Source organism: Giraffa tippelskirchi, chromosome 6, assembly GCF_054371585.1.
Source record: "Giraffa tippelskirchi isolate mGirTip1 chromosome 6, T2T-mGirTip1v1.2.pri, whole genome shotgun sequence".
Lineage (NCBI taxonomy): Eukaryota > Metazoa > Chordata > Mammalia > Artiodactyla > Giraffidae > Giraffa > Giraffa tippelskirchi.
The window spans coordinates 81,882,580-81,910,284 of NC_137280.1; the positions used below are offsets into that span (position 1 = coordinate 81,882,580).

General features: G+C 56.1%; 1 protein-coding gene across 2 annotated transcripts; it reads left to right on the top strand.

Moving 5' to 3' along the window:
- The first annotated feature begins 1,165 nt into the window (after positions 1–1,165).
- On the top strand, positions 1,166–27,520 carry WNT9A (Wnt family member 9A). Of its 2 annotated transcripts, none has more exons than XM_081496681.1 (4): positions 1,166–1,392; positions 20,967–21,223; positions 21,960–22,222; positions 24,476–27,520. In XM_081496681.1, exons 1-4 carry the CDS (start codon positions 1,298–1,300, stop codon positions 24,956–24,958), a joined length of 1,098 nt encoding a protein of 365 aa, XP_081352807.1. In that variant the 5' UTR covers positions 1,166–1,297; the 3' UTR covers positions 24,959–27,520. The 2 variants fall into 2 exon arrangements, with proteins under 2 accessions (XP_081352807.1, XP_081352808.1); XM_081496682.1 differs by having other exon boundaries at positions 1,171–1,392; positions 21,960–22,210.
- The last annotated feature ends 185 nt before the right edge of the window (positions 27,521–27,705 follow it).

Genomic DNA, 27,705 nt, shown 5'->3' on the forward strand with positions numbered 1-27,705 from the left:
AGCAGGAGATCTTCAGAACCCATTAACCCAGCCTTTGGAGGTGCTCAGACCTCCAGACTCTGGGTCACTGTGCCCAGAAGCAGCAACTCAGTCCGGATGGCTGATAGAAAGCTGTGCTTTCCCCTGCAGGCCCAGGACTCGAGGGGCCCCACAGTACTGGCCAAGCGGACCCATGGAGCCTCTAGTGTAACCTGGAGGCTGGCATTTCGTGGACACTTTTCCCACATCCTGAACCTCAGGGCTCTCCCCGCTGTGGCTGTTGACATGGAGAACCCCTGGCCCAGGGGGTCTCTAAGGGTTCTCCTTGAACCCATCCTGTTTTCTGTTAATTTGTGTTATGTTTTAATCTGGTGTTTGGGTTCTTGGACCCTGACTTACTTCAGCAGTGACTCTGCATCGTTTCTCCTCCCTGTCAGCTCCTATTGCCTCTACGCGTGCCAAGCGCCCTTCGTCCAGCCCTCACAGTAGAGGTTCTGAGGAGGTCACCCGAGGATCAGCGCTGGCAGTGACCTCAGCCAGCTTCTCCTTCGATTTAAGAATAGGGAGACAGAGGTCCCAACAAGTTCATCGACCTGGCCGCACCATTCCTGATCAGGTCGCCTCATTCCCAAGACAACAAAACAGGGAGCAGGGCCCGTCTGGCCTCGCAAAGGCAGGGGCATCACCTGCTGGCTTGTCTCCCCTTTCACGCAAACTCCTCTGGGAGCCGACAAGCTAGCTCCAGCTCGGGGCTGACACCCGAGTCCCCCCGGCACCACCCGCTTGAGTGCTGGCCAAGAGCTCCGCCCCGGCCCCGCCCCAGGTCACACCCCGCCCCCGCAGCTGCACCAAACCTCCCACTTCCAGATTCCCCAGCGTTCCCACTCGCTCGCTCCCACCCGGCTAGCCGCCCAGCGCAGCCTCGCCGTCTTGCCCCAGGCCACCAACACTCCGACTTGGCTCCACCCACGCCCACAGCCGTTCGGGGGCTTGCTCCCTTCTCCGGGCCCCCGCCGCGCTCCCGCCCCTTCCGGCTGCCCCGGTTCCCACCCGCCCCTCGCGTGCCTCGCTTCCCACGCGCGAGGCGCGCCCTGAGACCCGAGTGGCCCGGAGGTACCAGGGCTGGGCGGTGCGCTGGCTCGGATTTCGGCCCGCCCCCGGCGCCGGCGTGACCCCTCCCCGGGCGCGGGCGGGGCCGGGCCAGCTGGCCGGCGCCCCGCCCCCGGCCTGGCGCTCCGGGCGCTATAAGAGGGCGGCGGCCGCGGGGCGCCCAGCGCGGGGCCGGGAGCGCGATGGTCAGCCGCCGCGGCGCGGCAAGATGCTGGATGGGCCCCTGCTGGCGCGCTGGCTGGCCGCGGCCTTCGCGCTGACGCTGCTGCTCGCCGCGCTGCGCCCCTCGGCCGCCTACTTCGGGTAGGTGCCTCGGCGGCCCGGCGGGCGGGGCGGGCGGGCGGGCCGGGCCCGAGGCCGGCGCGGGCGCGAGGGCGGGGGCGATCCAGGTGCGCGGGGCGCGGTGCCCGGGCTAGCGAGGGGCGCCGGGTTGCCTGGAGCTGTTTGTTTGCGGCGCCCGCGGCGCTGGGTTCGGGAGTCAGTGTCCCTGTGGCACGGCTCACGGAGAGGGGCTGGCGTGCCCGACGGGCTGGCGTGAGGCCCCGGTCCTCCGTGACCCCGGAGCCGTAGTCCCTGTGGCCGCGCCCGCGGCGGTGCGCGAGGCTCCCAAGCTCTGGTTATCGGCTGCCTTTGGCTGGGATTTCTTGCCAAACGTCTGGAGCCTCCCTGGCCCCTGCACACCCACCCGCCTTGCAGTTTCCCCCTCCTTTCTCTCCCCGAGAAGTTAATTTAACAACAACAAAAAAATACGTACAAAATCCAGATGTTCCTTGCACTGAGCCCCAAAGGGGGAAAAAACTCCAGGCTGGAGGAATTTTATTTTTCTTGCGCTTTGCTTCTGACGTTCGCTCGGGCCGCGACCCGCGGGAGCGCGTCTGTGGGACCTCTCTGGTGCGCTGGGCCCGGGCGGGCTGTTAATGCTGCCTCCAGCCGCCTCCCGGGTCGCTGCCCCGCGCGCTTCTCCGCAGCAGCAGTTTTTGTGGTTTGGGCTCGTCTCTCTCCATCGTTCTTTCCTGCCCTTCTTGGTTCCTCTCTCCCGGATCTGGGATGTCCAGCCAGGCGAGCTCTGGGGACCCTCGCTGTACTCCGCAGATGGGCCCCCGAGGTTTGTGTGGCATCGTGTAGGCAGCCCTCCGGCTCTCCCCAGACGCCCCGCCTCCTGCCCCTGTGCCACTCCTGGAGCTGAGGCCACCCTCAAGTCATGCCCAGACCCCGTCCTGGGTGCCTTATGCCCGTTCCGGGCTGCCGCCCTGCACCCGTAGTCACCTGTTCCCTCTCCCGTGGACCAGGCACCGGCGCGCAGCGGCCTGGCCGGCAGAGGGCCCCGTTGGTCCAGAAATGTGGCACTGCCAGGGCGGGGAGAGGCAGACTGGGCGAGAAGCCCTGCAGGTGTATCCTGTTCTCAAAGAAAATAAAATATTTTCATGGGAAACTTTCCCTTTGTGTTTTTCTCCCCCCGCCCACTTCTCCTGTTCCTTTCTCCTGGGTTGTCTTCCAGGGTCAGCTCCTTGTCTTCTTACCCAGGAGACCCCACCCCGCAGCCAGGGCTGTGTCTCTGAGTTTGGCCCGCCTGGGGCTCAGGCTGTGCAGAGGCTGGCACGCCCCTGCATGCCATCTGTGCAGCCTTTGCCTCACCCTCTCGGGCAAAGGGAGGGTCAGAGGCTGGCTGTCTGGCTGCAGGTCCACGGTGAGTCACGATGGCCTGTCAGCCAGCTGTGCCTTTGCGCTGTCCAGGCGCAGCCATGGGTCTGCTCACCAGGCTTCAGACACACCCTGGGCTTGTCTGCGCCACTCTGTGCTCTGCTTGGAGTCCCTGCTGCCAGCTTTTACTCTCCGGGCAGATCGGATCCACAGGGTGGTTTTCAGGTCCTGGCTCCCTCCTTCACCCCCACCCCTGTAGCATCCCTCTCTTTCTCCATGTTTTCTCTGCGCTTTGTACCTCTAGGGAAGTCTTCTTAGCTCCCTTGAAGAGAATGAGCCCCAGGGGCTGTGTGGCAAGTTGAGAGGGCTTGGCGCCCCTGCGGCTTCTCCAGCTAGCCCTTTTGGCCCTGCTCTTAAATCCCAGAAGTCACATCAAGTGGGCTTCTCAAGTCCTGCCCCATGGAAGACTGTCCCAGAGGAAGAAGTTGTGCTTCTTCTGCTGGGGGGTACTCCCCCTCTGTCTCCTCCACACCAGGCAAGAGAGGCAAGACTCGGCTTGGTGGACGAAAGTCCTGGAGGGTGGCGGGCTCTGCACCAGCTGAACAGGCAAAGGAGGGAAGGGACCTGGTGCTGAAGTCCACTCAGGAGAGCACAAGGCGTAAAAACCCAGCCTCTGGCTGGCAGTGACCGGCTGAACCTGGGTCTGGGGCTCTTTCTCCTGGCCTAGTAAAGGGACAGGAGCCAGAGGGTAGGGGGAGGAGGAGATGGCCCAAGGCAGGCAGGGCTAGGCAGGGCTGGGCCAGAGCCAGGGGGCCTCTCTGTGCCTTGTGCTGGGGCTCCCCTCCCCACCCCAAGTACAGAGGGAACAGGGCGAAGGAGCTGGGATCCAGCCCTCCTCTCCCTTCCCCCACTCTGAAAGCTCTGCCTGGCACAGAGGCGCACAGGCAGGGCAGCTCCAGTTACAGCCCAGAAACCCGGAGAGGCTGGCCTGGGGGAGGATCACGTGGGCGGTGGGAGCCCTCCCTGCCCCCCCCCCCCCCCCGCAGCCTGCAACCCAACCCGCCCTGCCTCTGCTGTCCTCCTCAGCCTCTGGCCACCAGGCAGGGCCCTCCAGGTCACCTGCCTGTCATGGAAAAGGGGCTCCTCTCTCTTCCTCCCAGTTCTGACCCTGCTTTTTGGTGTGATTAGCAGGTGGTGTTTCCATCTGATTCTCCTGGGGCTACCGAGATGTCTGTGCTCTGGGGGCCTAGACAGCTTGGCCTGATGCCCTCTTGGAAGAAAGTGGAGCCTGGCTCTAAGCAGGAAGAGGCTGTCCCAAGGTCTTGTGGCAAGTTTGAGATATAAACTTGGGCCTCCCTCCCTGCCACCAACAACCCCCACCCCCGCCCTGTCCCACTCCATAGACCTGGGTGGGCTCTCCGGTACTCAGCTTCTCTCTTGGTGTTATCCTCAGGTGAGAATATGGAGGTAAAGGGTGGGCCATGTATGCTGAAATCTGCCCAGGAAGGGATGCCCCAGACCCTGGGGCAAGCCACTCTTGTGCTTCTCTGAGTCTGGAGTTAGGGGCTGGGGCTGGGATTTGGGGATCTGTGCCAGCCAAAGCATTGCCTGGGCTCCCTGGAACTTTATTGCCTTTTTCTTAGCGGTCCCATGTGCTGAGCCAGCCCCCAGCAGAGGCCCCTAGGGAAGCTGCGAGACAGGCATCCAGGAGCTGCCCAGGCGAGTGGAGGCCTGAGGCTTCCAAGGTGATTAATCTTCAAAAGAAGCAAGAAGGGGCACAGTGGGCTCTGAGGCTCTTCCAGGTGTTGGCCTCAGCACTCCACATTATACTGGAAGCATTTGCAGGTTAAGGAGGGGGAGCAGGGCACTGCTGTGAGGTCTGTGGGTTTGTCCCAACTTTCTGTTCCAGGCAGTCTGGAGGACTGCATGGATGAGGCAGCACGAGGCACGGCATTGAGGGCTTCCCTAGTCTATGAGAGGTGCTGGCGGTCAATTTAATTAGCAGCTGAGGTGTTCTGGACTGTTGCAAATGTTGGGGGGTAGCAAGTGCTTTTTGTTGTTGAGATGTAACACATCCTCTAAATGTGTTAGTTGATGCATACAGTTCAGTGGTTTTTAATACATCCACAAGGCTGTGCAACCAGCACTGCTATCTAATTCCAGAACATTTTCATCACCCCAGAAACCTTATATCTCACCTCCCCCTCCCCCAGCCCCTGGCAACCACTAATCCACTTTCTGTCTCTGTGGATTTGCCTGTTCTGGACGTTTCATATAAACGGAATCATACCGTATGTGGCCTTTTGCATCTGGCTTTTTTCACTGAGCATACTGTTTTCAAGATTTATTCACATTTGTAGGATGATTCAGCGTATCGTTCCTTTCTGTGATTAAATAATATTCGACTGGATGGGCATATGACAGTTCTCTTCTATCTATTCATCTGTTGATAGGTACTTGGATAGTTTCAACTTTTTGGGTATTGTGGATAATGCTGGATAATGCTCCCGTGAAAATTGGTTTACAGTTTTATTTTGTGGATGTATGTTTTCAGTTTTTCTGGGTATATACCTAAAACTAGAATTGTTGGATCATATAGTAATGCTGTGTTTAACTTTTTGAGGAACCACCAAACTCTTTTCCACAGCATCATTTTACATTCCCACCAGTAATACATGAGGGTTCCAATTTCTCCACATCCTTGCCAATGCTTAATTCTCTGATTTTAAAAAAACATTAAAAAAAAAAATTCTGGCCATCCTGATAGCTTTGAGGTAGTATCTCGTTGTAGTTTTCATTCACATTTTCCTGATGCCTGGCTTCCACAGTGTCTCAGAAGGTAAAGAATCTGCCTGCAATGCCAGAGACCCAGGTTCAATTCCTGGGTTGGGAAGATCCCCTGAAGTAAAGGAATGGCTACTTACTCCAGTATTCTTGCCTGGAGAATTCCATGGACAGAGGAGCCTGGCTACATAGTCCACAGGGTTGCAAAGAGTCAGACATGACTGAGCAATTAACACTTCCCTGATAGCTAGTGATATTGAGTATCTTTTCATGTGCATAGTGGCTATTTGCAATGTCTACTTTTGGGGAAATGTCTATTCAGTTTCTTTGCCTAATTTTTAGCACAGTTGTTTGTCTTTCTGTTGAGATGTAAAAGCTCTTTAAATGTTCTAGATCTATTCTTGGATTGAGGAGAACCTGTTTTCTTGACCTGTGAACCAGCATGCTGCCTCTCACCCCTTCAGAAAGGATTTGCCTCCATAGGCCTTCACAACAGATCTTCCTGCTTGGCCAGTGGACTCTGTGGGGGCAAGGGGGAAGGTGGCTGTTCATTTGCTGGGGTCTGGTCTGGGATGAGGGCTTTGCTACTGATTGGGGCTAGCTGGGGGCCCTGGCACTGTGCTTAGGGGCTGCTGGAGGGGCTGCTGTCATGGGGTGGGGGTGGTCTCTGAATCCGGGGTCAGAGAGGGTCAACCTCCTCTGCTTCTCTGAATACTGAGTCTTGGGTTCAACTGGGGGTCCTGTGTGGCCACATGCCTGCTGGCTGCTTCAAGGAGAGGCTTCCAGCTGGTCCCTGGAGTAGAAAGAAAGAGAGAAGGTTTCCAGGGCTGGAGGAGCCGGCCTGATGGTAGAATGGCGAGGCTGTATGGTGAACCAGTGAGTGGGCAGGGGATAAGGTGGAGACCTGCTGAGAGAATGAGACAGCCCTCGCAGGGGCTTGGGGGGGTCTATCTCGGGGGCTCGGGAGACCGAGAGTCCACGGGGGTTAGGGAGGGGCTGGCAGAGTGAGAGATGTCCCAAGTGATGTGATTCCCTGGCCAGGAGCGGTGGTGCTGTAAGGTAAGTAGGAATTTGAGGAGTCACATAGGCTTGGGTGACAGGGCAGGTGCTGCCCCCAGAGACCCACCTCAGGACAGACATGCCTAAAGAAGGCCGGCAAGGCAGATGGCCTTTGGGGGAGAGACCACGGAGCGCAGCGTGCTTCAGAGGGTCAGGAGAGAGCAGGCCTCCACTGTGAGCTGAGGCTCAGGCGACGGGGCTGTATCCACAGTGTCCAGGGCAGCTGAGGAGCTGGCAAAGAGATTGCTGACGCCCCTTGGAAGTCGCCCTATGGGTTACTTTAAGCGTTCTAGGTCTGTTCTTGGACCGAGGAGAACCTGTTTTCTTCACCTGTGAGGCAGCATGCTGTCTCTCACCCTTTCATAAAGGAGCTCTTACAACTCAACAGGTAAACAAATAACTGAGCCAGAAATTAGGCAAAGAAACAGAATAGACATTTCCCCCAAAGAAGGCATTACAGATAGCCGGAACAGCGGGTGATGCGGGCCGGGGTGGAGGCAGCAGGCTGGTGGACGGGCCTGGCACTGTGGGGAGGGCTTCCAGGGACAGGAGAGGATGGAGGGATGTTGTGGACGGGCCTGGCCTCCTGCCTGCAGAGGAAGGGAGATTCTTTCTGGATTTGTGGTCTCGGACCTCGGTGGCCAGCAGAGGGACCAAGATGTTCCAGTTCCCCAGCCTACGGGCCTAGGGCAGACATGGGGAGGCAGGTGGGAAGAGCAGGTGGGGGAGGCCGAGGGGATCCCTTGGTGGGCTGTCTGCCTGTTGCATCTCTCATCTCCAGAGTCCTCCTTCTCCTGTCCCGTCTTCTCTGGGGGTCTGTGGACTCCCAAATCATTGGCCCCTGCCTCCCTCATTGTCCCCTTCTGTAGGCTTCTGTAGGGGCTCCACCCCAGCCCCCTAACACAGAGGCAGGTGGGAGCATCAGGGCAGGCCTTGGCCTCGGGGCTAGGAACCCCATGTGCACAGGCGGTGGGGTCTGAAGCCTCCTGGTGGGGCCTGAGGTGAGGAGGAAGCCGCCGCCATCTGGCTGCCCTCAGCTGTGTGAGCAGGTGTCCCACCACAGCTGGCGGCAGTCTGGACGGGAGGACAGCTGGCCTAATCTCAGCCTGTCCTTGCCACTGTGGTCCGGGACCTGAGTCCAGGGCCATAGCACTAGCATGATCCTGCCTAGGCTTCCAGGGTGGCCCCAGACTGAGGGTGGAGCCCACTGCCCACCCTAGGGGCCTTGTGGTATCGAGGACGATAGAAACGTGTGGGTATTTTTTTCTCCTGGAAAAGCATGCATGCACATGATTCCTCCTGGGGGGCAGTGGGCCCTAAATTTGGGGAAGAGCGATGAGCTGATAAGGGGCCTGGCTTGGCTTTCCTGGCTGTAGAAAAATGACACCTGTCAGCAGGGCCGGCCCTCAGTCCCCTTAATCCCAGCCTGGGGGGCACCAGGCTCCCATTGTGTATTGTCCCAGTGTAGGGGTGCCCCTGCAATGCCCACCCTGGCTTAGCAGGCTGCAGGAAGTTTCAGAGGAGGTGCAGTTGTCAGGGTAGTGTGTGAGGCCAGGTCCCTGCTTGGAGGTCAGCCTCTGGTGGGTGGGGAGCAGGGCCACTGTCCTCACAGGCCTGCCCATCCTCCAGGGTTGCCTCAGCTGTTGCCTCTTTCAGGAAGCCACAGGACAGCCCAGCAGTATCACCTGTACCTGTGGTGCACCTCTGGGGAGGCCAGGAGGCTCCCCTGTGGCGTGTTCTCCAAACTGCTCTGGGCTGGCTCTTCGAAGTCCTATGGGGGATCCTGTCTCCCTTCCGCTTCCTGTCTCTGCACCCAGGAGTCTGGTGTGGGGTCTGAGGTGCTCGTTCACCAGGTGGCCTGGCTCTCTGCTCACTGCGGCCCTGACCTCCACCACGCCACACCCATACTTGCGGGCTGGACCACTACACCCTCCAGTACACAGATGGTGGGCTGAGTGTCGCAGACTTGAAACACTGGGTCCTGAATGTTGGACAGAGGCTGTGGGTGCTGTGCTGCGGGCAGAGGGCTCTGTTGGAGCTCCCAGGGGGCAAGAGGGAAGCGGAAAGTCCTGTTGAGCAAGGGTTGGGGAGGCCGGGGCATGTGGTTGCCCAGGTCACATAGCAGGTCTGAGCAGGTATGTGGAGTGGGGCTTGGTGGCACGGTCTGGGTGATGACCAACCTGTTTTCCTGCAGGGGCTAATGATTAAGGGACATTCGTGGGCTGGGCCAGGGTCTCCAGAGGAGGACAGCCCCACTCTGGACAGCGTCGACCTGGGTGGTTTGCTGGCCATCTGGCTCCGCGACCTGCAGGCACAGTCTGCCATGCTCCCCTGCTCCTCCCAGTGAGGTTCCTGGCTGGCCTGGTGCCCCTAGCCACAGGAGGAAACCCGGCCGCCCAGCTGGCAGGCCCTGTACCTCGAGACCAGCAGCCGGACGAGGGAATGGAAAAAGGCAAGCCTCAAGCTGCGTTTGTTTTTCTTCGCGATACCTGAGGTAGACGTGGCCAGGGAAGTGGTCTGGCCCGAGAGGAGAGGCCGCCGGGGCTCCCAGACCGGAGCACAGCAGCTTGGCTTCCGCTCGGACAGAGGGGGCAGCAGTGGCTGCCCCAGGCCACCCCAGGGCAGGGTGTTGATGACGGCTGTCCCAGTGTCCTTCCTTTGTGTCTGGCATGGTGCTGGGCCCCGGGGAAGCCAGCTCCAGGAAGAAAACCGGTCTTCACGTTGATGCTGGGAATGGTGGGGGGGGGGCACCCTGTGACTCTGCAAGTACCTGCCCTGAGTCTCCCCTGTCCTTTGTGGCAACCTCACCATGAGTCCACAGCTGTCTCTGAAGCCTGGGGATGTGGTGGCCAGGAGAGAGAGGGGGGCTGGCCCCTCTAGGCCCTGCATGGAGCCACTGTAGCCTGTTTTCTCCTTGCGGCGGTCAGTGTATCTGGGGGGTTGCAGGCGGCCTTAGTCACTCTCCTGGGGGCCTGCAGGCCGCCACTCTCCAAAGTGGGCTCCATCATCTTAGTCTGGGAAGGGAACAGTTATCTGGTGACCCTTAGAGTCTGGGTTGCGGAGGGGGGGGTCCCATGAGTTCTGCTCACTTCAGGAGCTAAGTGTGGGTGGGGACATTTCTGTGAAGCTTGTGGATGCCAGGCCTGGTGGGCAGTGCTGCGGGTCCCAGGTAGCAGAGTGTGCTGGGTCCTGGGTCTGCCAGCTGACTCCCAGAGGGCCAGGCAGTTCCCTGGAGTAGCCGGTCAGTGATGGCGCTGGGGACCAGCCAAGAGCTCTTTGTGCCCTGGAATGCTAGGGCCCCCTGAGATTGGGGAATCGGGGCCGGATGCATCTCTCAGCTGACAGAGGTGACAGCCATCATAGACACAAAGTCACTGTCACGGTGTGACCTGTACGCAGGGGGCTTCCCCCTGTTCTGCTCAGCCCTGCCCCTTAGCAGGGCACCAAATCAGGATGGCTTCTCGGGGAGCCCCGTGCTCTGATGGGGTCTGTGTTCACTCAACCTCCACGTGCTTGGGTGGGAGGCGGCAGGCCACGGGTAGATGGAGGGTTAATCACAGAACCGGTTCTCAGTGCTGGAATTTGTTTTGAATTTGATTCACACAGAAATTAAACGCTGTCTGGTGGGGCTGAGGTTTCCTTGGCAGGGTGCTGTGGCTTCTGGAACTCTGGCCTGCTCTCCTTCCGTCCGCCCAGCCCAGGGTCTAAGCTCCCCATGCCCCAGGAGCTAGGTTTGCGGGCAGGGTGGCCCTTGGAGTGGCTGGGCCTGCTGGCAGGAGGAAGGGCAGTCAAAATCTGTGCCCCCCCCAGCCGTGAGTGGGCAGGAGTGAGGTGTTCTCGTGGCTGAGTGCTGTAGGACCAGGGGGGCCCCAGTGCCTGCGTGGGCCTAACCTGCACACCCCCTCTTCCAACAGTGCCCATCCTGCTACCTGGCTGCCCTTGAGGGCAGATGTGAGGCTATGTGACTGGTGGGGAGCTCAGAGGGGCTGCCCTGGTAGTCTCCAGGGCATAGTCTGTCATGACAGCCCCAGGCCTGGTCCAGAGGGTGTTGGGCATCCCCAGCTTGGCACTGTCTGTTCTAGGTTCTTTCCTGTTCCCCCAGGGCTGGAGTGGGGGTCTCTGCAGAGCTGGTTGGGATTGGAGAGTGGGCCCTCAGCAATGTGGGAACTAGTCCAGGATGATCTGGTCTCAAGATCCTTACCTTGATTACTTCTACCAAGACCCTTATTCCAAATAAGGCACATTCTGAAGTTACAGGTGGGTGTGAATTTTGGGAACCTTTATCCTCTGCTTCAGGTTATTCCTACAGACAGTTCCCAAATATGGTGACCAGCATATGGACAGAGATAACTTGGTGTGCGAGGAAATGCAGCCAGGGACTTGCGGAACTGATGGCAGCAGACCAGTAAACAGAGCATCCCACACTGGATAAAATAATTCTCGCTGTGCTTTCAGGAGCAAGATAAGCTAGGGATATCTGTAAGGAATGAGAAGCCACAAAAACTGACCCAGCAAGTTTGGAAAAACCAAAGAAAACTGGGGAAAAATTTAAGTAATAGACTGATTTGAAAGCAGGTTAGAAACAGTTGAAGAGAATTAGAAAATTGTAAGATAGGTCAAGAGAAATTACACAGAGTGTGGCATGGAAAGGCAGATATGTGGAAAACAGAGAGGATGAGAAACCTGAGGACACAGTGAGGAGGTTCTGCACGCTCCAGCAGAGGCCCAGAGGTTGAGGAGAAGGGGAAATTAGCAGGGTGAGGTCTGGAGAGAATGGCTGAAAAATTTCTGAAACTGATCAGAACAATTAAGATTCAAGAGGTGCAGTGTCTTTCTAAGCAGGAAAAAAAAAATCATGCCATAACATAACAGATTGCAACTGCAAAACACCAAAGCAGTCTCCAAAAACAAAATATAGATCACTATCCAAGGATTATCAGGCTGACAGCTGACTTCAGAACTGAGAGCAAAACCAGAAGACAGTGGGACCATCCACTTGGTGTGTGAAAAGAAAATGACTGCCAGTCAAGAGCACCACGCTCGGTGAAGATTACTGTAAAATGATGGTGAAATAAAGACGTTTTCAGGCAAATTGAGAGCTGCTCTGAAGGGAATATTGACAGTGCAGTGTAGGCATCGGAAATGGCCCTGCGTGCTCCAGACATAGAAAGGAATGAAGAGCAAAGAGAAAGCCAAAAAGAAGGAAGGGATAAGGGAGCATTGAACAGCTTCCTGTTGGGTCCTGAGTGTAGAACTAACATACCCAACAGCATATAATTCCAGGGAGTCAACAAGATTGACTCAGGGCTCATGTTACTGAGAAGGGGACAGTCCTGACCAACATGGAACATGGGTAACTTACAGACTCAAGTTGTAATTTTGAGGGTAACCATGAAAATAATGGAAATATGACTTCAGGTTAACAAAAGGAAAAGCAGGGTAATAAAAATAACCCAAAAGAAGGCGAGAGAGGAGGTGAAAAGAGATGGAAGAGGCATGGCCAGCAGAAAGGATAAACAGACCCAGGACCGCAGTGGATGAAATGCTCCAGGCATAATGCTGAGGTGATTGGTGTTGTGGTAAGGTCCTTAGTCTCATTATGGGATCTGGGTAAGAGATACATAATGTAAGGGTAGAGAACATAGGAGGATGGGGGGAGAACGCACCAGCTCAATGGGCCAGACGGGAAAGAGGGAAATGAGAGAGAGAAGGATGCGCTGTGACTCAGGCTCAGCACAGTGATCTCAGCTGGTCACTGGAAGCGCTGTATCAGCCTAGTCTGGTGACCTGAAGCTGCCATGGTGGTAACTTAAACGCATATTTTAGAAGTGGAAAGATACTTGAAAGGACTCAGCAAGTGCCCATCACCAAAGTGAAGGAAAGTGAGAGAAAATTAAAGTAGTGCAGAAATTGACAAACAAATGTGCACTACAGATGAACAGATCCCTTTTTGGGACAAAGGTCTCAGAAACATCTGAGGAGACTAACCCAGTGAAGAGGAAACTCTGAGTGCCAGTGTTCGGCGAGGGGAACGTTATCACGGATTCTGCAAGCAAAAACAAGGGAATGTAATGAGCAGTTCCACGCTGATAAATACCCAAATGCAGAGGAAATGGAGAAAACAAAAAAAGTAACAGAAACAGATTCAAGATTTTAAGATATTGACTAATGTTATAGTAAGCAAAAAAATTGGGTCATTGGGATTGTAAAATGGTATATAGCCACTGTGGAAAACAATCTGACTGTTTCTTAAACAGTTAAACATGGGATTGCTCTATGACCCTGCAGTTCCACTCCTGGGTGTATACCCTTAAGAAATGAAAACATACATTCTTGAGAAGATGTGTACTTGAATGGTCATAGTGGCATTGTGAACAGTAGCTAAAGAGCGAAAGCTTGCAAGTCCATCATTTGAGGAGCAGGAAAATAGAATGTCATATGTCCATACAATGGGATATGATTATGAGCTACAGCATGCATGGACCTTGAAAACATTGTGATAAGTGAAAGGAGCCAGTCACAAAAGGCCACGCATTGATTGCATTTTTAGGAAATGTCCAGATCAGGCAGACCACAGAGACATGAAGGTAGATTAGTGGTTGCCTGGAGCTGGGAGAGGGGAATAGGGAGTTGATAGCTAAAGAGTACGTTATGGAGTTTCTTCTTTTTAAAAATACTTTTATTATGCGTTTATTATTTTTGGCTGTGCTGAGTGTTCCTTGCTTTGCATGGGCTTTCTCTAGCTGTGGTCAGCAGGGGCTACTCTCACATTTCCGAGCACGTGGATCTCGTTGCAGCGGCCTCTCTTGTTGCAGAGCACAGGCTCTAGGGCACTTGGGCTTCAGTAGTTGGGGCACATAAGCTGAGGTGCTCCATGGCATGTGGAATCTTCCTTGACCTGGGATTGAACCTGTGTCCTCTGTATTGTAGGAGGATTCCCAACCACTAGACCACCAGGAAAATCCTATAGAGTTTCTTTTTAAAACAATGAAAATATCCTAAAATGGACATGGTGGTGTTTGCACATATCTGCAAATGTACTACAAATGTTGAATTGTATACTTTAAATGAGCAAGTGTTATGGTGGGTGAATTATATCTCAATCAGGCTGTTTTTAAAAAAGAGAAAAAAGAAATTGGATCAGAAAGAAAATCTTTCCACCAAGAAAACATCAGCCTGCATGGCTTCATGGCAAGTTTCACCAAGCAGTCAAAAGGGCATGATTCTAATATAACAGAACTCTTCTAGGAAATTAAAAAAAGGACAACTCTTGCTAAGGCACCAAAACTCAGCAGGAAGAACATGGGAGAAGAAAATTACAAGCACGGATGCAAATATCCTAGACAAAACATGATCAAGTTACATAGCGATACAGAGAAAGTATAAAACCCATCATGGCCAACTGAGTTTATTCCAAGAATGCTTAATGTCTGACATTAGAAATATTAATTAGTGAAATTCCTCAGTTTAACAGATTAAAGGAGAAAAATCACACATCAAAAGATGCAGAGATGACATTTAATAAAGTTCAACATCCATTTGTGATTTTTAAAAACACTCATAGCAAACTAAAAGCAGAAGGGAAGTCTATAACTTACTACAGGGTGTCCAGAAAAACAACTGACTTCATGCTTAGTGGTGAAATGGCAAAACCTTCCCTTTTATGACGAAGAGTCAGACAAGGATGCCTATCATCAGCATTGTCTGAATCTGAACGATGCCAACTGTCTTAACAGACCCTGAAGTGTGATGGGAGTTGTTTCTCTCTTGTAGCAATCGTGTTCTGGCTCTGTGAGTGCACTGATTCCTGGTCTCTCGCCTGGTAGTACCAGCTGTTAGGGTGCTCTTATGTCCGGAGTAGGGGTCTGGGTGGAAGAGACATGAGTTTGGGCTTGTGGAGGGGAGATGAGCAAGGGTGGGGGTCCCCACTTCCTGGTGGTGTTGCCCAGGATTCTCTCCTTCATCTCATGGCCACACGTGCTGGTAAGGGCACTGGATAGACTGTGCTGGCTGCCGGCTCTGGAGCTTGGGGTCAGGAGGCTAGGCCCCAGAGGGTAGTTGGCAGATTCTACACAGTTGTGCTGATGGCCCTAGCCAGCGTAGAAGGCAGGAAGAATTGCATAGTAAGAAAACAGACTGGTGTCTCTGCAGACTGCATGATTATACAAGGAGCATCTGAAAATCATCAGAAATGAATTTCAGCACGTAGCAGGGTCACCAAATACTAAATCAGCATAGGGTCAGTTGGATTTTTTAGGTCAGCAACAGAGAAGACTGACTTTATAAAGATATTTTATTTTTACACAAATGGTACTAGTGGTAAAGAACCCGCCTGCCAATGCAAGAAACATGGGTTCGATCCCTGGGCTGGGAAGATCCCTTGGAGGAGGGAATGGCAACCCACTCCAGTATTCTTGCCTGGAGAATCCCATGGACAGGGGAGCCTGACGGGCTACAGTTCATAGGGTCGCAAAGAGTTGGACACGACTGAGCAACTACGCACACACGCAGTCTGGAAAACAGGCTGAGCCTAATACAGGGTCGCCCTTTGGGGGACTGTAAGACTTCAGACTTCAGTCAGGGAAACTGTAAGACTTCAGAGAGAGGCAGGAAGGATTCTGAGTAAATGGAGAGACACAGTTCTCACCAGTGGAGAGTCTCAGAATTACACACACAGCAGTCACAACTGCCCCAGCAAACCCTGTCATGTGTGTGCAGATGCAGAGGCAACATGTGACCTTGGAGTCTATTGGAAGGAGCTCCTGAAGGAATACCAGTAAAATGTCAGTCTGTGGACAACTAGCCCAGCAGGGGGGAGTCTGGGAATGAGCCATATGTGAGGCTGCTGTGAGGTCCTAGAGCACTGAGGAGACAGGACCTTTAGGATCCTGAGGAAGGGACACTGGCCCCACCAAATTTTGGGGGGCAGATGTTGGCACAGCTGGACAGAGAGCTGAATGTGTACAGCAAGTTGGGGAGCTGTTGGGGGATGTTTGGGAGATTGTTTATGACACTGGTGGTGGGAGCCGGGAGTGCCCGTGCACAGGGCTATTGTTTGAGCTGCGTGAGAGCTGTTTTCCACAGTTGTGCTACTCACTCCCACGTGTTTACTGTGTCTCTTGAAAATACTCGAGTGTTGTGAAGTGCCAGACCAACATTTATATCTCGTTGTTTCTTCCTGAGAAGTAGGTCCAGCGTTGAAAGAGGCCAGTTGGATGGAGCAAGGGCAGCCAGCCTTGGCTCAAGTCCTCCATGGGCCGCCCGGGCAGGCTTATGTGCCCATCCACTCACCTGTTTCAGCCAGACATCCACGGGTGGGAGGGGCAGCTATGTTGAGCACAGTGGCGGGTGTACTGTTATGAACAGCTGGGTGTTGGGAGGAGCTGTGCTGTGCCAAGTGGCCTGGGTGCTTTCTGGGCTGGAGATAGGCTGTGTGGGCAGAGGCTTACTGCCCCAGGCTGGGCTGCAGGGCTGAGAGCCTGTCGGGGGGCTTCTCCAGGCCACTGGTTGTATGCTGGACTCTGTCATTTTGAATAGGCCACATGTGCATGGGACAGCATGCGAGTGGCTCACAGCCCATGGGGAGAAGGATGAGTTTCCTCTGCCCTGGGCCATCTTTGTCTTGGGTTGCCCCGTGCACCCACATGTGTACACACAGGTCCTCTGCAGATTGAGGCCTGTACCTGTGCACTAAGTGTACACAGCAGTGGGCTGTGGCTTCTCCGAGGGCTGCTGAACATTGGAGTGGAGGGATCCCATTTCTTCAGCCTGTCTCCAGTCTTTGTGAATAACAGACAGTGCTTTCAGTGTTTCTGCACGACAGCATGGGCTTCCCTGGTAGCTCAGTGGGTAAAGTATCCACTTGCCATGCAGGAGACCCTGGTTCGATTCCTGGGTCAGGAAGATCCCCTGGAGAAGGAATAGGCTACCCACTCCAGTATTCTTGGGCTTCCCTTGTGGCTCAGACAGTAAAGAATCTGCCTACGATGTGGGAGACCTGGGTTTGATCCCTGGGTTGGGAAGATCCCCTGGAGGAGGGCATGGCAACCCACTCCAGTATTCTTGCCTGGAGAATCCCATGGACAGAGGAGCCTGGCGGGCTGCAGTCAATGGGGTCGCAGAGTCGAACACAACTGAGCGACTGAGCAGCATTGCATTGGGTAACACATGAGTGACATGTGCTTCTATGTTTCTTTCTTCTTGCTGGTATTAAATTTTTTGTTGACTTGTGCTTTTAAAAAATGTGGACCATTTTTAAAGTCCCTTATTGAATTTGTTGCAATATTGCTTCTGGATTTTTGGCCACAAGGCATACTGGATCTTAGCTCCCTGATCAAGGATTGAACCCACAACCCCCTGCATTGGAAGGTGAAGTCTTAACCACTGGGATACCAGGGAAGTCCCTGCTTGTATATTTTAAGATAACATATTAATATATGGAGGCTGTATTTCTAGAAGGAGGTTGGTGGTGAATTTTTGTAGGTGTGTCAGTCCAGAATTCCAGCCAAGGAGGAACACCTCTTTCCCTGTGTCCTTGACATTATCTTATCAGATACTGATTTGTACTTCTCTGATGAATGAAAAATAACTGATCAATATAGTTTTATTTTGTGTTTTCTTGAGTGAAATGCAAATGTTTTTAATAGCTAGCTGTATTTCCTTCCCTTGAACTGTATGTTCATATCCTGTATTCAGTTAACAGTTAATACTTTAGTTACTGATCTAGAGGAAAAGATACACCTGTCTCCACATATGTACACGCACACATGCACATACCCACATACCCACATACAAGCAAAGAAATTTGGCCCTTGGCCTGGGATCTGAATGCAACATTTCCCTTGATCTTTGTCTGTTGGTCTTTGGACTCTACACTACTTTTTTCTGTGCAGAGATTCTTGTATATTTAGTCAAATGTATTAAATTTTCAAGGCATTTTGGATCCTGAGTCACTCTGATAAAGGCCTTCCTGATTCTAAGAATGTTTTATGAGCCTCTCATTTTTCCTCCAGCACTTCTGTGGGTTCCTCTTTGTGTTGGGCTTTCTGTCCTGCTAGACCTGTCCCTTGTCCCTGCTGCCTTCTCCGCTGAGCCCAGGCTCACCTGATGGCCACTTCCTTGTACCTCACGCATTGTCCCCGCACCCCTAGTCCAGCACCTCCATGAGGGTTTGTCCTCTGTTGCTGCTCTCCAGGCTGTAAGCTCACAGGCTGGCCACACTGTGTCCACCCTGATTGTTAGGGGCCCTGGAGCCCTCATAGAAGAGGTGGGGACAGGCCACCTTGGGACGAGGGGTGCCAGGGGATGGCGCGGTGTTGCCCCATTGGGTTCTAGCCTCATGCCTACCATGGGAACTGGGTAGTGGCTCAGAGGAAAGGCCTGGCCCTGGGGCCTCCGGCCTCAGCCATGTGGCTGCATGGCTGTCAGATGGACATTCCTGGACCTGGGCATCCTTCTTCCCAGAACAGATGTAGATACCACCTGGCCTCAGGAAAGGGTCAGCTTGCCTGTGGCTGTGTTTATGGAGCTGCCTCTGATCCCCTGATGGACATGCTGAGGTTAGATGAGAGTGAAGCTTCCTGTAGCTATGCAGGCTGATCCTGGGTGTGGGGGAGCCCTGAGTTAGCTCCCCATGTGCATTGTGGACACCGGCTAGCACTGAGTTGGTGGGCGGCCCTGACTTCCGTCCCCTTGTGCAGAATTTGGACACAGCTGCTCCCACTGTGTCCTGGAGAACTGGAAGGCAGCATCGCCTGCCACTTGCCTCCCTCTCCTCGTCCACACCCACAGCTACCCTTCCCACCTCTGCCCTAAGTTCCCCCAGGATGGCTTTGGCAGTAGGGGTCCTCTTGGATGCCGAATGTTTTGGCAGTGGTGGGAGCTCGGTTAATCTGGGAGAATCCAGCCTGGGGGATGTGCTGGTGGGAGGCTACAGTGCTTTAGCTGTGTGGCACGCAATTCTGGGCACAGCTGTTAGCATTCCTGTCTGGGGACAAGTCTCCACCGTGTGCGCTGTCTTTGTGTGAGGAGTGTGGCTGTCCCGGCCTCCAGCCCTGGGTCCTCAGGCCCCTGCCTGCTCCGTGCCCTGGTGTGGCAGCTGTCCTCAGGCAGGGGCCTGGGCGTCCCCAGAGCCGTCCCCCGACGTCAGCTTCTGCCCCAGCCCCGTTTTCTAGGCATGACGTCCTAACGCTCAGTGAGGGGTGCGGGTGACCAGAGCCTGGGGCTGGCACGGGCTGCCGTCCCTCCGCTGCACCATCCCAGCTCCCGGCTCGTGTGTCCTCTCCCTGAAGGCCTCACTGCGTCTGCTTCCCACTGCTGCTGAGTGGTCCACGAAGGGTCTGTCCGCGGGTCAGGGACCTTTGGAGCTTCTCTGCTAGCCAGCACCCACACTGGCCTCCCACCACATACCCAGGAGCCTCCTGATTCTGAGTGTTGCTTACAGAGACAGGAACAGGCTCTTCGGCACGGACTCGAGCAGGCAGGGATGCTGCTCACCCACACCCTCAGTCACAGGGCTGGGAGCAGGTGCCACCTCTACTCACTGGTGCAGTAGTTCTCAGCACTGTGGGGAGCAGTGCCAAGGCCTGGGGTGGGTCTTCTCAGGGTGCCCACCATGGCCTCGCTCATGCTGCACCTAAGTGTGCAGAGGTGGGGGATAGCGGTCCTTCCTGCTGCACACCCCTAGACCTGACCAGTCTGCTGTGGCGTTCTGGTGGCTTCCTTGCCCAGCTGCTGCCTGGGCCTCAGCACCCCGCTTTCCTATTCTCAGGGAGCTGATCAGCAAGGCTGAGACGGGCAACTCCTTCAGTGCCTGGGGTCCAGGGGTCTCAGAGTACGGCCAGTTCCGCTTTGCACAGACCCCGCCCTTACCGTAAGGGTACATGCAGCGATGCCCCTCTCCATGAGGCAGGGCAGGGCTTGCTGAGGTGTGTGTGCGCAACTACAAAATGTGGTACCCCAGGCTGTCCCCAGAGGAGCCTCAGCCTGCAGCGTGAGTGCTGGTGTCTGCTCAAGGGTGGAGTCTTGGGGGCCCCGCCCACCTCCCTGCCCCTGCAGCTGGAGACCCCACCCACACCCTGTCCCCTGCAGAAAGCTGCAGCTCTCTTTGTAAGCCCAGGGCCAGCATTCCCCTGAGGGAGTTTTGGAAGGACAGCAGCAGTGGGGATGGGGCCAGGTGTGGGGCTCCAGTATCTGTGGACTCCTGCCACCCCTGTTTCCTGGGTTTGGCTGGCGTGAGAGATGGGGGTGGACTTGTTTCTCATGATGCTCTAGTAGGGGACGCTGAGCCCCATCCCCATCCAGGTGGGCACTTTTCCCTCCCAAGGGCTGAAGGTCTGAGTGGGACTGGCTTGGACGTATCTGGATCTCAGATGGACAGTTGTCTGTCTGGGGACACTGAGACCCGTGCCTCTGAGCACAGAGCAGGCAGAAGGCCAGGGCCCGTCAGTCCCTGGATGGAGCTGGTGGGAAGGAGTTAGGGCAGGAAGGCCAGACAGCAGAGACCAGCTCTGGCCTTGGCTCAGCCAGGAGCGGGGATGGAGGTGCCCAAGAACCAGCAGCTACCTCCTGAGTGCCACTCAGGTCCTGGGCTGGGAGGCCGCTTCTGGTGCACATGTTCCAGGAGACTTGGCTGGAACCATGGGGGCCACCTGCACAGGCTGCAGGGGGACAGAGAGGGAGCAGGGCCTTCCCCCAGGGTCTGCAGGGCCCCGGGGGCACCCCTAGCTGGAGATGGCAGAGGCTGGAGGGCCTGGAGCAAGCTGCGTAAGCAGACGTGGGAGTGGGTGGCGGAGGGTGTGGTAGATGTCCATCTCACGCGGTCTGTGCCTACCGTGTCCCCTCCCTGCCTTGGTTGTCTGTGCCTCTGGCCAATACCCTGGGCTGGGCAGTCCTCCCAGGTGTGTGTGTATGAGTTTCTAGCTCTCTGTTCCTCTCTGTTGCTTCCCCTGTCATCAGACCTGGGCAGGAGGCTGGTGCAAGCTGGGGTGTTACTTTGTGACAAGCGTTGTTGGGGAGGGGTCAGCAGCCATGTGGGTGCCTGGGGTCTGCTCACGGGACAGCCCGAGTGGGAACTCAGTGCACACAGGTGGCTAGGCAAGGGTCCCTAAGCCATCGGCAGGGCAGGTTGTGAATGATACGCAGAGATGATGCCTGGTGGGCAGGGGTCCTACAGGCTCGCCCCACTCCCCTGCTGGTTCTCTGTGGGCTTCCTGTCCTTGTCGCTGGGCTGGCTGCTCTTTCTGCCCTCCAGGGGGGCCCCCTGGGCTCCTGTCCTGCTGCCACCATGCTTTCCAGTCGTCAGGTTCTGCTGCCGCCCCAGCATCTGCAGCAGCTCACCCAGTGCCGACTTCCTACTTCTAGAGCAGGGCTCATTTTGGCCTCTGTGTGCCCAGGCTGACGGGCAGTGAGCCCCTGACCATCCTCCCGCTGACCCTGGAGCCGGAAGCCGTTGCCCAGGCCCACTACAAGGCCTGTGACCGGCTGAAGCTGGAACGCAAGCAGCGGCGTATGTGCCGCCGGGACCCCGGGGTGGCCGAGACGCTGGTGGAGGCGGTCAGCATGAGTGCCCTCGAGTGCCAGTACCAGTTCCGCTTCGAGCGCTGGAACTGCACCTTGGAGGGCCGCTACCGGGCCAGCCTCCTCAAGCGAGGTGAGTGTGCCAGGATGCTGGGCGGGAGCAGGGAGGCAGGGCCTCCCAGCCCGGGGGGCGCCCCCCGCTGTGTTACCTCAGCCAAGTTCCAGGTGGCTGGGCGGTGGGTGGGATTTGAACCCACAGCTCCTCCGCCCCTTCTCCTGCCCTCTCTGCCATGCCTGGTCCCTTCTCACACCTGCATGGAACAGTTGCTGGTGGCACAAGGCACGTGTGGACAGCTGTGACAGGGCCCAAGGCAGCTCTGATGGCTCTTGCCACATGGCTGTGACTGAGGCCCAGTGCCTGGACGCAGGGCAGGGGTCTAGCTGGTGCCCTAGTTCTTAGCGTGGAGTTCCTCTTTTGTGTCTCCTTCCATATGAGGGTACCAAGAGGGACTCTCGTCTGAATCTCTCACCAGCTTTGTTTAAAAACTAGGAACCTGAGACGCAGGGCATGGCAAGGCTTATTGAGGCCCCTGGCCAGTCTGGTAGGTTCGAGACCCAGAGGGGTGGGGTCTCTGAGTGCTAGGCCCTGCTGTGGCTGCACTACACTCTGCGTTCTCTGCCCCTGACCAGTCCTGTGTCTGGGGCCTGAGAGAGCACCTCCTAACCCCAGGAGCACATATCTGTCCAGGCGTGTGGACTGCACCATGGAGGATGGTGGAATGTGCGCGTTGGGAGACCGTGGTTTGGCTGCACCCGAGTGAGACGGGGGCCGCTCTGGCCTACTGACCTGCCCCTGCCCTCACCCCCAGGCTTCAAGGAGACAGCCTTCCTTTACGCCATCTCCTCTGCTGGCCTGACGCACGCGCTGGCCAAGGCTTGCAGTGCAGGCCGCATGGAACGCTGCACTTGCGATGAGGCCCCTGACTTGGAGAACCGAGAGGCCTGGCAGTGGGGCGGCTGCGGAGACAATCTCAAGTACAGCAGCAAGTTCGTCAAGGAGTTCCTGGGCCGGCGGTCTAGCAAGGATCTGCGAGCCCGCGTGGACTTCCACAACAACCTCGTGGGTGTGAAGGCAAGCCGGGCGGGGAGTGGGGGTGGGAAAGGGTGCAGGGTTGGGGTGCACGAGGCACGGGACAGGGCATGGGATGGTGTGGGGTGCAGTGAGCATGGGTGGGGCTCAGAGTGGGAAAGTGCAGAGGGGTGGGCAGGGTGCCTGTGTGTTTAAGGGGTGGGGGGCAGGGGCTGAGGGGAGGGGCACTGGTCTGGGAGAGGGCTGGGGGTCTGAGAGGGGGTGAAGGTGGCTGCCATGGTGTCTCTGTTCCAGCCACTGGGGACAGCCGGGGCTTCCAGTCCTTCTGCTTATAAGGCTCATCACTTACCCAATGGGCAGGGTACTAGTTGCCATGGGGAGCTCTGTGGAGGGGGTGCGCCGTGGTCTTGCATGGTTGGGTAGAGCCAAAAGTCCTACTTGCTGCTGTAGCTGGGGAGCATGGAGGGGTGTCCTGGGTGGTCAAGGGCACAAGGAGGGTCTCCTCTACTGGGCACCATCTAACCAGGTGGAGAATGGACTAGACCCTACCTGTTGGGGCTGAGGGGTGGGTGGTCCTGTCACCAGGGACCTAGGTGAATGGCAGATGGGTCAGTGTGTGGTTCAGGGGTTCTGGGGAAAAACTAGGGGTGTGGCTGGCCCAAGCTGGGGAGGCTGCTTCTGCCTCAGGGGCCCTGTCTGTGGCCAGGACTCTGTTCTGAGGAAACTTGAAACAGAAGACTCAAGCTGAAAAGGACTGTTGCAGCTCTCTTGCTGCAGGCATGGCTGGGCCTGGGGGGACCTGGCTCTGCAGCCACTCTCTACCCCAAGCCGCCCCCAGCAGCCCCTCAGCTCCACACCCCTGGAGGAGGCATCAGGCCCTACCACCTTCACTGTGGACAGAGCACCCCACCCTCTTAGCCCCTGCACAACCTGGACAATCAAATGCCTCCCAAGGCTCAGCCTGAGCTGTGGGACCGTCAGGGGCGGGAGTGGGATCTGCGTGCTTGTGGGGCAGCCCTTGGGATTTGGAGCCCCAGCCTGGGGGCTGGAGGGGGTGATGAGGTACTTAATACCAGCCCCTTTCTGAGCCCCTCTTTATTGAGAAGCCAGGGTTCTGAGGTATGGGCTTATTAAAGAATCAATTTCCCCCTTTGCCACAGGAGCTGTGCCTGTCCTTCCACCCTCTGGGGAGGGGTGCAGGCTGATTAAATCTCCCAGGGGAGGCCCTTTCTTTTCCTCTGCACTCGCCCTTTTGTAAGCTATTAATGAAAAGTCAGAATATGAAAGTGCCCCATTAGCTCCACTGGTCCTGGGTAAGCCACATTTTAATTAAATTTGTCCGGGTTTCTCAGCAAAGTATCATTAAATGTGACTCTTCTGTTGCCTGGCTGGAGGGCAGCTATGTTTCTTAATCCCCCTTGAGTTGGCTCTCCCTGGGGGCTGTGTGGGAGCTCGGGCCTGGCTTGGGGCCCACTGGGAGAGGAGCCTCCCCTTTCCTTGCCATTCCTCTTCCCCACGTCCCTCCTGGGACCCCAGTGTGGGAAGTCAGGCAGGAGGCCCTGTGGGACAGCTGGCCTGACTCCATGGCTTTGCATGTGGGACCCAAGTCCTGCGAGGGGAAGGGCCAGACTGAGTCTTCGGCAGCTTCCCAGATGCAGAGCAGAATGTTGGTGCTGGGCCATGCCTGCCCCTGCCTGTGTGTGGGGGTGGGTGCAGCCCTCTCCTATCTGCTCCTCGCTGGAGGCTTTCTCCCTCTTTCCAAGTTACCCTTAGCAGGGTGGCAGCTGGTGCCTGCACATGCAGTTGCATCTGGTCCCTATGCCCAGGCAGAGACATGGGCAACTCAGAATGTACACTCTGGTGGCCAGTTCTGTCCACTAGGCAAGCTGACTTGCTTGTCCTTAAATTTTCAAGGAACAGACTGCTGAGAACAGACTGTGTGGTGCTGGGGGGTACTGACAGTAGGGCTGGTGGGGAGGTGTGCCCTGCCCTGGCAGGGGACATCCTGGGATGCAGGGATGGGAAGGGAGGGCCTCGGTGGTGCAGGAGGCAGATTCAGAGTGCTGTGGTGGCTCCTCTAAAGTTGTGGTGTTGGCTGTGGGATTTCTGTCCTGGGTGATCCATGGCTTGGAGAGGGAGGGATATTAGTGGGAGCCAGGAAGCCTGGGTGATAAACAGTGGTGACCTGTTTGGCCATGAGGTCTGGCAGTCCCAGCCCCTCTGAGAGTTGTCTTGGGGGCCGGTCTCCAGCCTGCTCAGGGTGACCCTCACGCCCACCTCCCTCTCTCTCACCAGGTGATCAAGGCCGGGGTGGAGACCACGTGCAAGTGCCACGGCGTGTCCGGCTCATGCACCGTGCGGACGTGCTGGCGGCAGCTGGCGCCTTTCCATGAGGTGGGCAAGCGCCTGAAGCACAAATATGAGACAGCCCTTAAGGTGGGCAGCACCACCAACGAGGCCACTGGCGAGACCGGCGCCATCTCCCCCCCGCGGGGCCGGGCCACGGGAACAGGGGGCGGCGATCCGCTGCCCCGCACGCCAGAGCTGGTGCACCTGGACGACTCCCCTAGCTTCTGCGTGGCTGGCCGCTTCTCCCCAGGCACTGCCGGCCGCAGGTGCCACCGTGAGAAGAACTGCGAGAGCATCTGCTGCGGGCGCGGTCACAACACACAGAGTCGGGTGGTGACCCGGCCTTGCCAGTGCCAGGTGCGCTGGTGCTGCTATGTGGAGTGCAGGCAGTGCACCCAGCGGGAGGAGGTCTACACCTGCAAGGGCTGAGCCCCTGGGCCTGGCCAGGCTGCTGCAGGGGCACAGGCAGTGTGTGCCAGGTGAGGGTTCTAGAGCTGCAGGGGCTGAGTCCCTGGCCTGGGCGCCCCCAGCATACTTGGCTACAAGGCAGGGGTAGAGGCCTGGGGGCTGGCTGAGTTGGCCGTCTCCAGCCCTTTGTCTCCTCCTCTCAGAGGCCCTGTCTGACCTCTGCGTCCTCCCTGCTTGTCCCTCCCCGTGACCTGAGAGCTTTGCACGGATGCTTTCTAAATTGTGTCCCCCCAAGTCACCAGCTGCCTATTGTGCGCTGGGTGCCCTCTGAGGAGCAGCGGGCACACCTTCGTGACCACACAGCCTCTGTGTGGGCTGACCTGCAGCAGCACTGGCTTAGAGAGTCAAACCACTAGGAGAGAGAGCAGATGCCTGGCCGCCCGATTGTAGGGGGTATACTGCTGGCCCCTCTGACATCAAATACTTCTCTTTGGAGTAGTATCAGTGACTTTTAAGTTATTTTTATTTAACTAATATATAATTATTATTTTCTCCGTCCCTGCAGCCTCCCAGGCTGTGGCTCCCCCTTTCAGTAGAGCCTGGTCTGGAGGAGCCCCTTCCTCCCTCCCCTCCGAACCCCCTCCTGACCTGTTTGCCTGATCTGCTTTGTAGTTTGAAACCACTAAATCAAGAGAGACATTGCTGTTGTTGTTTTTAAAGAGGTAAAGCAAGCTGTGTCTGGCCACCACCCTCAGGGTTTCTGGAAGCCAGGTCCCATGGTCCAGGTTGGCTACCCACAGCAAGGCTGCCCAGGGAGGTGGATGGGCCCTCCTCTGCACCCCAAGGGCACATGGATCCACACTCGAGACTCAATGCAGATTCTGGGACTAGGGGTGGCAGAAGGTGGCCTGTTCTCCCCCAGAGGTGGGCATGGGCAGAGTGGCAGGGCCAGCCTCTTGGAGGTTCATTTCATGAGGAAGGCACAGCTTGTTCTCTGTCACTGTAGGGGAGGCAGGGTGGGCGCAGACATGGGTGGAGAGAGTTTGGAGACAGGATTTGGCAAATGGAAAGTGTTCTCCTTGGTCATGCTGTCGGTTTTGCAGAGAAGGGAAAAGTATGGCCATCACTGACCTGATTTGGTTGAGGGTGTGTGCACACATGTGTGCATGTGTGTATGCATGCATGAGTGTGTGGTGTGTGTGCATGAGCATGTTTGTGTGAATGCATGAATGTCCATCTGTGAGTATGTGATGTGTATAAGTGCAGATGCATGCTTGTGTGAGAGCACATACATGTGTCCATATGTGTAGTGTGTATTCATGCATGAGAATGAGAGCATATCTGCATGGGTGTGCATGTACGTACATGGGTGCGTGTATGTGTGTGACCATGTGCATGTGTGTGTGCATGTGTGTGGCACTGTGCTTGTGTGTGCACACTGTTGGTGCGGTCAGTGATTGGCTCGGGTGCTGTCCTAGGTGTGGAGCTCTCCTGCCCATGTTGGCCAGGCCTCTAGCCCTGGCCCCATCCTGCTCAGCGCTGTGACTGTGCACAGAGGGTGTGCACTGGGGTTTGGGCAGGCACAGAGCTGGGGCAGGCAGTGTGGACGCGGGAACTACTGAGTGAAGGGATTCCTCGGAGTCCAGGGGGGCTTCAGGAACCCTGGAGACTGTGTTTGTAAAAGAAAACCTATTTATGTGGATGTGGGTCTCTTTGTCCCTGTTTTATAGTGTAAATAGTAGAGTTTATTCTCCTGTGGTTCAGAGAACATCCCCGTGAAGAACTGCATGCTGACAGAGTGGTGCAGCCAAAGCATGTTCCCTGGGAGGGAGCCAGGGTGGGCTCTGTGGCAGTGGGTGATGTGGGTCTGCCGCTTGGTCTCCTTCACACTTGGCTGGAGGGCGGGGAGAGGCGGGGGCGCATCCCAGTTGTCCCCAAGCATTCCCACCTGCTGGGGCCTGGAGCAGGCAGAGCTGGCCATGTTTCTATGACAAGACTGTAGCTCGGTCACTACTGGGTTGGAAGGGCAGCAAGTCAGAGGAAGGATTTTTTTAAGTCAAATACCACATTTAGCTCTATGTCATAAATATTAAGAAAAGTATTTTTTTAAACAAAGCAGATTGAAAACGTCTGCTGGCTGGTTTGTTTATACATAAATATATATCAGAATGTCTTGCTAAGCGAAGAAGCACTCCCGCAGACGGAGCCTCTTATTAACATGCTTCTTGTCTGTACAGCAGAGGATCTCTCAAAGAACATACGTCTGTGGCAGGGTCCAGACCCCCCAGCCCTGTGGCCATAGGGGCAGAGCCATGCTGAGGGGCCAGGCAGGTCCCGGCCACCTGCTCTCTGCTCAGCGTGCACAGACGCGACTCTGAGCTTGATCAGGCCAGGTGGAGGCGGGCGGGAGGAGAGGGGCATTCACACACGAGAGAAGTCTTGTGTGAGCCTATCGATTTCTCTACCTCATCTGTATAGTGAGTAGGTGTGTACTCGAGTGACTTGGAGAATGTATTTATTTAATGGCCTTGTGTAACAGAACAGAAACAAATGGAAACACTAAATAAATGTATTTTTAAATTATAGCCTCATCTCCGTGGCTGCCTTCAGAGGGGTCCCAGTGGTCCTGGGGAGAGGGGCCTGCAGGAGGAGCAGGGCCCAGGGAGGTGAGAGGGTTTATGGGGTAGAGGGGTCTCTAAAAGACCAAGTCCAGCCCAGCCCTGCCCAAGGGTGGGAGGGGGCGGTAGCTCCCCGTTCGCATCCAGGAA